Source organism: Cyrtonyx montezumae, unplaced genomic scaffold, assembly GCF_038088225.1.
Source record: "Cyrtonyx montezumae isolate F1298 unplaced genomic scaffold, pur_monq_1.0 scaffold_4, whole genome shotgun sequence".
NCBI classification, from domain to species: Eukaryota; Metazoa; Chordata; class Aves; order Galliformes; family Odontophoridae; genus Cyrtonyx; species Cyrtonyx montezumae.
Window position 1 is genome coordinate 14659706 of NW_027072045.1, and position 12608 is coordinate 14672313.

The 12608-nt window shown below is 40.5% G+C and overlaps 1 protein-coding gene across 1 annotated transcript in view; it reads right to left on the reverse strand.

The window, feature by feature from the left end:
- Positions 1–11755, reverse strand: part of LOC136055116 (WASH complex subunit 2A-like) — a 30204-nt gene extending 18449 nt beyond the window's left edge. Inside the window, exons 1-15 of the mRNA XM_065746762.1 lie at positions 11645–11755; positions 11386–11550; positions 10243–10308; positions 9472–9645; positions 8749–8842; positions 8292–8350; positions 7432–7479; positions 6022–6126; positions 5424–5511; positions 4132–4200; positions 3658–3767; positions 2819–2888; positions 1997–2053; positions 1278–1430; positions 566–699 (exon numbers count right to left, since the gene is read on the reverse strand). Coding sequence (XP_065602834.1) covers positions 566–699; positions 1278–1430; positions 1997–2053; positions 2819–2888; positions 3658–3767; positions 4132–4200; positions 5424–5511; positions 6022–6126; positions 7432–7479; positions 8292–8350; positions 8749–8842; positions 9472–9645; positions 10243–10308; positions 11386–11550; positions 11645–11755 — 1503 coding nt within the window. The remainder of the gene's footprint in view (positions 1–565; positions 700–1277; positions 1431–1996; positions 2054–2818; positions 2889–3657; positions 3768–4131; positions 4201–5423; positions 5512–6021; positions 6127–7431; positions 7480–8291; positions 8351–8748; positions 8843–9471; positions 9646–10242; positions 10309–11385; positions 11551–11644) is intronic.
- Positions 11756–12608: the final 853 nt, after the last annotated feature.

Here is a 12608-nt window from a genome sequence, read left to right on the forward strand (position 1 = left end):
TTTAGTAACTTAAGAGTTTTCAGCTGAAAAGATGTTTCTTGAATGCTCAAAATTTTGTATATGCTAGGTAGAAATGTGACACCAACAATCCTGTCCTAAAATATATGCAAGTCATGGGTTACAAGTAAAGCTCCTGTCAACTGTCTGTGTAAGTACAGTTTGTGCAGCACAGAACCATGACACTAAAGGTTCTTAGGTCAGGCTGGCTTCTTTCTAGTCACAAATTTCAATTTTTTTTTTTATTATTGCTTGCTTGTTAAGGGTTAGTTTGTTTAAACTATAGCAAAGATTTCTCATTTTCATTCCAGTTCAGTCTTACTTTAAAAAGATTCTCTGATCATTGTCCACAAGCAAAAAGCCTTGAATAAATGCAAAGTTACAGAAGCAAAAGATGTTTAAAGGGCTCCTGAAGCATTTAAGGACTTCTGCTCACATAAGACCCTAAAATCCAGTTCTGCCATAAAAATATGGCACTTCCACAGGGTTCTACATGGAAGGATGTTCTCAGACACAGTAATACCTTTTTCCTAAAACTTGGCCATACAATCTATTTATATTCCATTACCTTTTTTGCTATGGTTGCCTCCTTTTCACTCTCTGCTTCTTTAGTTGTGCCAGCAGCCACAGGAGGAAAGGTAGGTTTCTCTTTGAATAAGTCACCTTCATCATCATCATCAAATAGGTCAGCTGCAGATTTGACTGCATTAAGAAACAAAACAAAAATGTAATGAATAGAAAAGAACCACAAAGACACTACTTAACAAGAGACAGCAGTCAAAGATACTGTACTCTCTTTTTAAAGAGACCAGTACCAGAGATCTTTAAGAGAAAAAAAAAGATGCAAGTTTTTAAAGAGAAACAAGTGAACCCGAGAGCACTTTTGTGATAGACAATGCAACCAATAAGGATTGAGTTGGAGACTAATTGAATGGTTGCTTCTAAATCCTTCAACATAGCATTTTTCATTGGCTAGGCATGTCTAAAGGCCTAGAGCCTGCCAAGAGGTGCTGGTAAGCAGAGGTACTCAAGGCTAAGTGAATTAAGTCCGTACTATTTCCTTGATTTAAGTCTGGATATTGCCTTCGAAGCATAAGTAACATCTTAAGAGAGAGGTCTGAGTAAAAGAGTTGCTAATAGAATAAAAGTTAAAACAAACACAGACCAAAATAAACAAACAAAAGCCCAGGCAAAAGTAACTGTCTGTTTGCTTGTCTCCTACAATTCAAAATTCAATCATCTTCTACATTTAACCTGTCACTGCTCACACAAAGAACTACCTGGAGGCTTTTTAGTTGTTCCAATGAAGAAGTCATCATCATCATCAAAAAGAACAACTTTCCCAGGCTGCTTAGGAGCTTTCTCTGAGCTCTGTGCTGCAGATTTCTTGTCTTTTTCCACAATTACAGAGGAACTGAAGACATCACTCCCTCCTGCAGGTCAGATGGGGGAAAGGGATCCACATAGTTATCACAGCCAGTGTTACTGAAAAACTACTAAAAAAAGTTACTCCTACGAAAGTGGAACCAGACACACAGCTTTCGTCACAACAATGCTTAAAAGCATTTCTGCAACGTCTCATCAAAAGCACAAGCTTCTGCAAATCTAAGAAAAACTAAAAGATGAAAATGCATTTCCCTCTCAGATTACGAGTCGAAGGTATGACTGTGCACACCGCAGATATAAACAGTATATTAGTATTTAAAGTAATACGTACTCCTAGGAATAAACTAGTGTAACTCAAAGGTGTCAGCTGCTGCTGTTTCTCTCTCATCATTGGCACCTACCTTCAGAACTTCTGCAGAACCCTAATTAAACATAAAGCATGCTGCAAGTTAGGCTTAGCACAGTAGAAGCACCTGCATTTGTCATTAAGCCCATGATGAAGCAGTGCAGTGTTGCTGAGCTTCCTTAGCTTTCTTCTTTAAAAGCTCTCCAGTGCAGTTCAAAGAAAAGAACGTTTTGTGCAAGAAGCAATTTGCTATTGAATGAATCGTACCTGGAAACAGAGACACTGCACCTGCAGGAACTTTCTTTAAGGATTTTGTAGAGGTTGCTGCAATCACAGGAAGTACAATACAATTGGATGCACTCACACTATCGAAGTCTTTAGAACTCTACCACAGAATTAGGAACCTGAGAGGTCTTCTGAGCTCCATTTTACTAAACAGCCCAGAAGTCTTTAAGATGTTCTCTTTGAACTTCTGCCTTTTTGCAGACGCATGTAAGAGCAGCCTAGCTCACTGTGATCCATGAAAACTTGCCTATTAATCAGAAGCTCACAGATACAGTATGCATCCACATACAGCATTACTTACAAGGGTTCACATTCACGTGTTTGAAACTACAATCAAAACAAAAGGGCTCAGTCTCCAAACTCTTATCTGAAAATTCAGTAATGTTTCAACAAAAACTGCTGCAGTACAGAATGAGCGCTCATCAGACTTCGTAAGAGCCTGGATATATAACAAAAGTGAAATTTAGACATTCCAACTGTGAGGAACAATTTTGATCCCAACAAAACCACTAGATCCCACGAAGTATTCTTCAGCAACAGCAACCCAATGTTATGCAGTTAGCTCTGACCAACATCAGTAAGGATATCTTGTCAGTTCCAGGAAAACAGGTGTGTGTAAGCAATCATAATGAACATATAAAATTCAAAGAAAACGTAACTGCTCTCTATTAAGACTGAAGAAAATAACGGATTTGAAAAACAATTGCTACAGCAGAAATTCTAGTTGGAAAAATAATGTCCCAGTTGCTGGCTGTGATAAAGAACAGCATAGGTGGGAGCATAGAGACAAAAGTAGATTCTTACCTGTGTTGATTGGAACTTGTTCATCTTGCTCTTTTGAATCTTCTTTTGGTGCTTCAGCAAAAAGATCACCCTGGTAGTACACAAAAAAAGCAAAAGAGTATGGGGGTAGTGAATTTGACTTTTGTAGGAAAATATATTTGCCATATTTTTCACATAGAATATGCAATTCTAAGCCAAGACAGGAGGTAACCACCTCTCCCTTTTCAAATGTATGTCAGTACATACAGACTTAAACCTAGCTACTCAGGAGTTCACCTGAGGGGAGATGTTCAAAAGAGGAGTTTTCTGTATTCTAGAATTTAATTTGAGCTGTAATTCACCGTGATTATCAGTCTGTTTACTGCAGAAGAGGAATGATCTTTTATTTGCATGTTATAAACTACATGATAAAAATCAGAGGTAATCATCTTTTTTACACAACTTTTCTGTCAGACCCTTCAATCTTATTAATTTGTAATAGAAATCTTCTATTTTAAAATGAACAAACTGTGCAATATTTAGTTTCTATTCACAGATAAAAACGTGGTACTCAGTACACAGCTGGAATCAAAATCTCTCTAATGTAATGCCAGAACCACACTTGCATTTCTACCAGCACTACTGCAGAAAAGAAGGCTTTGTGCCAAAGGCAACACAAGTACCTCACTTACATAGCTTTCCTCTGTAGAAAGACACACTGTCCCATTATATCTGAATGTTAACAAGAAACAAAAACGTTTTTTCTCTCTGCCTTTCAGAGTTGTTAAGAATTTGTGAGATTGGTTTGTGGGTTTTTTGTTCATTTGTTTGTTCTAAAGGGATTCACACATCTCCATTTGTACTCTCTTTAGTATTCTTACCTCATCATCAAAGAGACCTGTACCACCACTGAAGAGACCACCCTTGGAACCAAATGGCGTGAAATCTTCATCAGTCAACTTAGGAGGCTTGAAGATGTCATCTTCATCATCTAGAAAGCGCGAGAGACAAGAGTAGTGACTGCATTTCAGGAAAAGGAACAAAGAGACAGTCAAAACAAAAATTAGTTTGATTCCATCCCATCTCTCTTATCACAGTGATATGTAAAGAGAAGTTGCTGTAGATCTATAAGGTTGTATGTGGACGTTCCACAGCATTACATTTAAGGAGAAACTCACTGGACCTGTTTCTGGCCCACTTTTGCACACACAGAACTGTGTAGACTTGTATATGTATTCACCCTGAAGGATGCCCCCGATATTACATACAGTTTCTACAGCAAATATCATGTTTTCTTAAGTGGTATCTTATAATTCAAACAACAACTGAAAAAACAAGATAGGAGAAAATCCTACCATCTGATGAAACTTTAACTTCCTTCTTCTCTTTTGGAGTTTTCCTTGGTTTGATCTCTGGTGACAGTGCTTTAAGAAGAAAAGTTCAAAGTGTAAATGAAATAATCTATCTTTACTTGCAGTCTGTGCTTGACTTATGGTAAAAAGAATCTCTAAAATTAATATTAACAACTTGAACTATGTGTTTTAAATATATCAGCCCAGTTAAGCAATTCTGTATACTACAAGCTCTATAACTGGCACTTAAAATTATAAGAGCATCATTGTGTCAGACAGTGTGGGTTCAACACTGTTGTTCATACTGATTAGTGCCACTTAAGATGTCAGAGAAAAAACACAGCATTACAGGTAGTACACATCCCACACAGGGAACACAGAATCAGCCACAGATTATGCATTGATTCAGTCAGTTAATACAAAGTTTTATTCTCTACCCCCCCCCCCCCCCCCCCCCCCCCACTTCTCATCCCCCAACAAAGATATTTCAATTAATAGAAGATTAGCCTGTAACTGAACAAGTTAAGCTGTCAGGTTTCATATTCCAATATCCAAAATCCTAACTTGATAGTTTGAACCAAGCAAGAAAAATAAACATAATAGCACTGAGAGCATGAAAGACAAATACAAGGTGAAAGCAAGCTCAAGAGCACACTGCAACTTAGTTTCAGTTCATTTATATTCAACTGTTGCTTTGTTGTAAGACTAACTACAGGACAGTGGCCTTGCCATTGGAGACTGAAGTAAATGCAGTGATTATTTAACATATCAGTGAAAACAGTAGGACTGAGAAGTGCCTCAAACCACAGCATATTTAAGCCAAACACAGTAGCAGAAAAAAATAAAACCATGTCCCATGAAAGCAAACTACTGCTTGAGGGGTTTTCCATGGTAGAGCTCTAAAAAAGATCACAGCTAACAGTGCTTCCACATACTTGCCTTAAACAGAGGGAAGGATATGTGGTCAAACATGCAGCTGTTTTACATACCAATGGAGAATCAGAGTTAAGATAAAATCTTTACAATAACATGAACCTGAGAAGTGATCTGTCTCACCTGAAAGCCAGGAGTTTTCTCAACAGATTCCAATTCATTCCTATAAGTTATGACTAAAACGTTTCTCAGAGAAGAAAACAGTTATAATAGCATTTTTAATTCCCCCTATTAGGCCTTCAACTAATACATGCTCAAACAATAGATTTGTGTAGTTTCAAATATTATAACACAAACTCTCCCCTCCAACACTCTCAGGAGCTCACCACCATCTCACAATCATTCATCAAAACTTAACTTACACGAATGCTCTTCCTCCTGTTTAAATGGTATTTCTCCTTTGATTCGTGCAGCAAGCTCATCTGCAAATGATGTTGGCCTTTTCTTTTTCTGAGGGGTAGGGACAAATAACCATATATTTATTCTACTCAATCCCATTGCCAGTTTGATGCAGTTGCAAGTGTTCAATTATAAACGCAGTAAGCCACAGCCTCATTTATACAATTTCCTATTTAGTCTTCAATTGAAGCCCCCTTATAGATTTTAAGAAAGTAATTAGAAGATTGTGTGCATCGAAGAAAAGTCATTTGTAGTCCTTCATGTTTATAAAGCTTTTAAAGTCACCTGAATTATGAAATATAACAAGAAAGAAGTATTTACCATACCCAAATACAACAATTTCTTAAAGACACTTAAATACAGTTTTGAGGTCAGTTTAGGAGACCCCTAGTTTCAAGGGACAAAGCACGAACAATCACGTTGAAAGAAGTCTCTCACAGGTCCTCTCTACGAGATCCCCATCTCAGGTAACCAATAGCTACCATTATAATCACACCCACCAACAGATTTCTCATGAAACAAGCCAAAAACCTACCCCAGGTAGAGGCAGTAATTACTTACTGGTCTTGTGGTTTCCTCGAAGTCTCCATCCTCATCTTCTTCTTTTTCAGAGTCAAAGAGATCACAACCTTCATAATCATCTTCATCACTCATCTGTGCTGTCCTCTAAGAAAAAGAATACCCTGTTGTGTTCTCCTCAAGTTGGCATACAAAAGCACAAGCACAAATTTCCACCTGCTTAGATAAAACATTCAGAGCAAACTTGCTGAAAGGATGGAAACATTCAGCCATTTTGGGGGTACTGAACAACTTTTGAGAGGTAACAGAAAAGTGTCTGTAGCTGCAAACAGCCATGTTCTCCAGTACACCTCTGTGCTGCATCACCATCACAAAGGCTGTGCTCACAAGGAGCATGCTGTTACCATACACAAACCTGCTTTGCTTGCCCTGCCTCCCTTAGTGTACTAACTGCTCTCCAAAGACATGGCTATTGAGTTTTTACTCTGGAACTTTGAAATCAGATAGTAAAAGTTTTACCATTTTGAGCTTTTTCAAGAGTGGAAAGCAGAATGACAGAAACACATGCCCATATCTTGACTTCACTCGTGTCATAAAAAGCATGAAGTAAATTGCGAGCTGAAGGCTGACCAAGAGAAGGGCTTAGAAGTGAACTAGGTCATAAACAACCTTAAGATGCTTGTTCATTTTAAAAATACATCATGCATATGATGTTAACCTATGCAGATCAATACAGCTTAACATAACTATTGCTTTTATAACATTGTTTTATCAACATGTAGATTAAAAAAAGGGTTGCTTTTTGAAACACTGTTCTTTTGGTCTTGAATCTTTTTAGATGGAGGGTCCTCAGCATAAGCCTCTTTTTCACTGATGCCTTTAAACAAGGGTCACATTCCTTCCCCTCAGCAAGATAGCTACCTACCTACTTCCAAAAGCTGAAGTTAGGTTTGAATTTTTCAACCTAAGCATCTATTTTCCCCTTTTCATTTGTTATCCAAATAGTCATACTTCTCAAATGTTTCAGTGTTCTCATCTTTATTTCATGTCATACTCAGATTGTACTGTTCCTTACTTCCTCTATCACAAATTTAGAACTGTCATTAAACACAGGAATCCCTCATGAGCCTAGTTCTCCTGGGGCTGATTCTTTCAACTTCCACAGCTCCAAAGTTATTCTTGAGGAAAAAAAAACACATCACGCAATGCCATTGAACACAGGCTCTGCATCTAATGATGGCTGACAAGCATGCTTTAAGACCCAACAGAGGTTCAATCGCACAACACAGTGCCATCTGGTCAGAACAACCTACCCATACAAAGTTATACAAATTAGGCTTAACCAAGGGGTTTAATTGCTAATTGTCTAGAGCTCTGATCTCCTCTTTCTTGCATTCTCATTGCTTCTCAAGCAGAAAGTTTTTCAGGTTGTACCAGGGCATATAATCATACCATCTTTTGGTCATCTTCACTTGGGTTTCCAAATTCATCATCTGATTCCTGGAACACAAGAGACCCAGAGACAGGTATCACACATTACATTGTCCAGTGGTAAAAGGAGTAGGCTGAGAAGCTCTGGACTTGCTTATGTTTGGATACATCACATCTCCTCACCCTAACCAGATCACATAATTGTTTGACCACTACCAAACAACTTTCTGAAAAGGAGCTCACTAAAGTTTCGTTAACTTAGCCAAGCAAACGAACTCCGTCTGACAGTGCATTTGAGTAACTCGAAAGGGATTTAACTTTAATCAAGCAAGGATACCAAGAGTAAACACCTGAGGATAAAGGGAGTACAGCACAGCTACAAACCATAGATATTCCAGCCAAGGCAGACAAAACATATCAGAACCTGACAATCCAATGCACAGGACTCATGAGGCAAAGCCTGGAGGAGAATCATCAAAGCCCGTTTAAACTTGTTCCTGTTAGTTCACATCCCATTCTTTGCCACAGTAACTTACAATAAATTTGTCCTCCATAAATTCAATTCTTGAATTCTTGCACAAGAATCAAGTTGTTTTGCTTCAGAAAGTGAAATTAAACTGGATAAAACATTTCAGTTTGAAATATTCTACTATAGCAACAGTTAGAGCCAATAACACATTACTGCTCTTCTAAAAGGCTGCAGAGAAAATTACTCCATAAGAATAGCAACAAAAAAGTTTATTTACCACAACAGGCATAGGGAGGAGACATTGCAATATTGTCTTGATTCTCCAAATGAAAAAGTGAGGCAGCTAATGGCCTTGCGTGTAAATTAGGACTCATGAACACTTAAGCAAAGTAACCAGTATTTCAGTGCTTACCTCCTCATCCTTCTCTTCACTGTCAAGAACACTTCCACGATCGCTATCAACTGATCCTTCTATTTTAAATGAAAACAGAAAAGTTAAGATCAGACATAACATCAGTACATAGAGCTTGCTGGTTACCAGACATAAGTACTGCAACATAAAAAGCTCTGTGATGAGAATTAAAAATGAGGTGGAAAAGAGCAGCCTCAAAGAGCTTTGTAGGTTGCTGAAATTCTAGCATGCAGTGTCAAATACACAGGGAAGAGCTACAGACAGCTCACTCACATACTGGAAAAGTGGTTGCTATAGCATGGTACAAGTTTTTCTGCAGCTATTTGCAGCGTGCATCTAAACATGCAAAACCAACTATGCAGTATAACACAAGCTATTCAGTTAAAACAAAAAGACTGAAGTTTCAGATTAGGAACTCATTACATCAACAGAAATAAAAAGTTTTGCCAGCACATACCCTCGCTAGTCAGATCTCCAAGCCCAACATCATCTTGCTCCATGAACTGCTGGGAGCCAATTAGGTAAGGTAAAGGCCTGTCAATATAGAGATCCTAGAAAGAGACAACATCAAAGCTTTCTGATAGCAAGGAACGATTTATATTGCTGATGGAGACATGTTTTACAACCCTTGTTTTAGCATAAACTTCTTATGTTGAGAGAGTCTCACTAGAAACATTCTTCAAGTGGTGTGGGTCAGCTGAGATTCATTCCTTCTTTACACTATCAAGCAACATGAACTGTCTCTACCTGCATAGTCCCAGTATGTTTTCTAACTGACATCTAACAAAAAAAAAAAATCCTTGCAAATTCTACCTCTTGGATTCTTAATTACTGGAACAGTAAAAACTGACTGTAAAAATATTGTTCATACCTAAAAAGCATGACATTTAAAGCTCTCAGCCCACTCAGAATTCAGGGCTCCCTTCTCAAATTCACTACATTCAACTAAATCCCTTTAGAGTTGCCATTCATTAATGCTATCCCAACTGCAAGACAAGCAGGCAACCCAAGGAATAGTCCAGCAAGGAGCATTTCTGCTTTAGATGCAGTTACTAAATCCTCTTTTTAGGGAAGCAACATTAATTTTATAACAACAGTGTTACTGTGGACTGAAGTGAAGAATAAGTTTAATACGGATAAACACAAATCCACTGCTCCCAGCAAAAACAGGTTTCTGTACCTTTGGCTCAAGTATCAGTTCTACCCTCTCATTACTTTCTTCCTCTTCTGAGTCAGAGTTGCCTGCTTTGATGTCTAGCTGTTCAAACGCACTGTCCAGAACTTGCAACCCATAATTCACTGCTTCTTGGATTTTGGGGATCAGATCAGCTTCTTTCTGTTCCCTTGTCTTTTCCTTCAATGGGAAAAAGCATACAGTCATTGCATTTTACTCAAGACTCAGCCTCACTGCAACACACATGCAAAAATCAAATTTCAAATTACTATGGTAAAAGTCTCTCACTGTAAACAAGAAAAAGAGCTTCAGGAACTGTGATTTTTTTTTTTTTTACTTAATTTACCTTCTTCAATCCTGTGAACAGAGATGTTCTAAACACCCACACTATCATAGCACCTTTTTGTGCTCCCAGCCTATTGCAGAAACCTTTATGTTATGCAATATTACACCTAGACTATAAGATACATATAGAAATCATCCCTGGTAATTGCAGTCAGATTCTACTTCCATAATTCACTATGTTTGAATCCCAAAGCTCCAATTCTCTTCCTGAAAAAACATACGTAGTTGCTGGAAAATGAACACAAGTCTTGTCTATCAGATTACAGTACTGAAAACTGGGGAGAGGGAGGCCCTAAAAGATAAACATATATTGTAGGAGACTTCAAAGTTACCTTCAATGTTATGTTTGAATGACATACACTATTAAAGAGTAAAGACATCAAGAAGAAAGGTAACGATTTGTAAGCATCCATGGAAGATGAAGTTAGCTACCTGCTCTGCTTTGTCCCCAACATCTGTTTTGGGTATAGGCTCTTCCACTTCTTCATCATACACTCGCTAAAAATTCAAGCAAAATTAATCAAGGTAAGAACAACAAATTGCTGCATGGGCTAAATCATGGGCATTGTCATCAATATAAAATTACAAATTAATTCATGAGATATTAAAAGAAACCATAAATGATGCCAGGCATCTTCATGCATCCTTCATGTGCTGCAGTTATTATGAATGTCCTACCACATAGCCTCTCAATACAACTAAGGTGATTCAAGACCACACATGGTGCTGCAACAGTGGAAGACTAGCTGAGCATTTAACTCCATTTACAGTGCAGGATCAGCTACTACGAGACATGGCGGAATTAAATCTTCTGGGGAAGATTTAAGTTAGATTTGAGGAAACATTTTTTTTCTGAAAGAGTGGTCAGGCACTGGAATGGCCTGCCTAGGGAGGTGGTTGAGGCACCATCCCTAGCGCTGTTCAAGAAGCGTTTAGATGAGGTGCTAAGGGATTTGATTTAGTAGTTCAGTGGGTAGGGATAGTGATAGGAGGATGGTTGGGCTAGATGATCTTGTAGGTCATTTCCAACCTAATGAACCTATGAACCTAAGAGCATACCCTGAACTTGCCAACCTGAATCCAAATCTCTCAGACACAGGTGGTTGTTACCCCCTCAGAAGAGACAGGTCTCTCTTGCTAAATCGAGACCTAGAAGTGAGGACCCTTTTCTGTGCAACAATCTAAATCTGTCCTCTTTCAGTTTGAAACCATTTCTCCTTGTCCTATCACTACAGACCCTGCTAAAAAGTCTGTCCTTTTTTTTTTTTTACAGCCCCTTTAGATACTGATCTTAGCAAAGCCATTAAGCTGAACAGCAGAGGTAGGCCAGAAAACACATCGCAGCACTGAAAATCAACACCAGTAACTCAGATTTTCAACACCTCATCCTCTGCCAGCGTCTGTCCCATAACAGCTCGATGGCTTCAGTGGAGATACGCACGGCCTGAGCACAACGCTGCTCGAGACAAGGCGCTTGCTGCAAGCGAGAGCTGAGGAGGGAAGCGTAGCAACGTGCCAAAGCTCGGTACGCCGGCTGCACGCCCACAGCACAGGGACACTCCGCTGCGTACTCACGTTCTCGATGAACTGCGTGTTGGACAGCATGAGGAAGTCGTTGAAGACATTGTGAAGGCGGCAGTCGGCGGCTTTCGTCTCGCTGATCAGCCCGTCCAGCTGCTTCTTGATTTCGTGCGTCCTGGAGATGGTTTGCTGGGAGAACTCTTGCAGGAAGCGCAGGAGCTGCGGGGGACGGGAAGCGGCGCTCAGGGCGGCTCCGCGCACCGCACCGCACACGCACACGCAGCCGAGACCGCGCTCCGCAGCGTCCGCTCACCCCCGCGTCCGAGGCCAAGGACCAGCTCTGGCTGCCCTTACGGATCTCCTCCAGCGACCAGGGCCGCTCCCACACAGCCGCCGGCTCCGCCGCATCCTGAGCGCCGTTCATCTGCGGGAGAAGAGCGGTGAAGCGAACGAGCGGAGCCGGCCGAGCTCGGCCCGAACCCCGCGCTCACCCTGACCGCGGGCCGCCCCGCGCCGCGCTCCCGGCAGTCAGCTGTTCGCCGTCACGTGACCGCCGCACGGCGCTGCGCGGCGCGGCCCGCCCCGAGACCTCCGCCCCGCCCGGAGCGGAGCGGCGCTGCGTGCAGGACGGCGGGCGGGCCGGCAGGGGGCGCTGCGGTGCCGCCTCGACCGCCTGCGGAGCGCACTCATCGCGCTGCGTCCCGTACCTCCCTCATTACAAATACACTGAATAATAAGGAATATTACAGCAACATCGCGTTCTCCCTGCTGGGAGCTAAGTTCTTCATGCAAACGCTCAGTGCGGAGCAGCCCTCGGTAGTAACACATGGTGTCGATTATTCCTTGCTGAACTCCGCCTTGCGAGGAAGCGGCGCACTGGGCGATTTCTTGGAACAAGGCGAAGCACCGACATATCCAGGCTGCCACCTATTGATTTCGATGACCGCATCCGAGCACCCGAAAGGGATGTCTGGATTAGGGCCGGAAGAACTCCTAAAAGAAAAGTATCACCGCATTCCTTTCAAGTCCATTTTACAACGAATTTATAAGCATTACCGAGCTGGGTCAATCCTTCAACCTTAGAAGAGTTTAAAGAATTTTTTATGTGTTGATAATAAAGCAGAAAAATAAATAAATAAAAAAAAAAGAAGTCCACTTGGAAAAATGTTTGTCCAGGCTAGTTTCACAACACAGTCTTGAGCAAGCCCTACAGATGGGATTAATTGAAAATTATTCTTTCAGTGTTTTGCCATAGTCCTTTCCTCTGCAGTATTCCA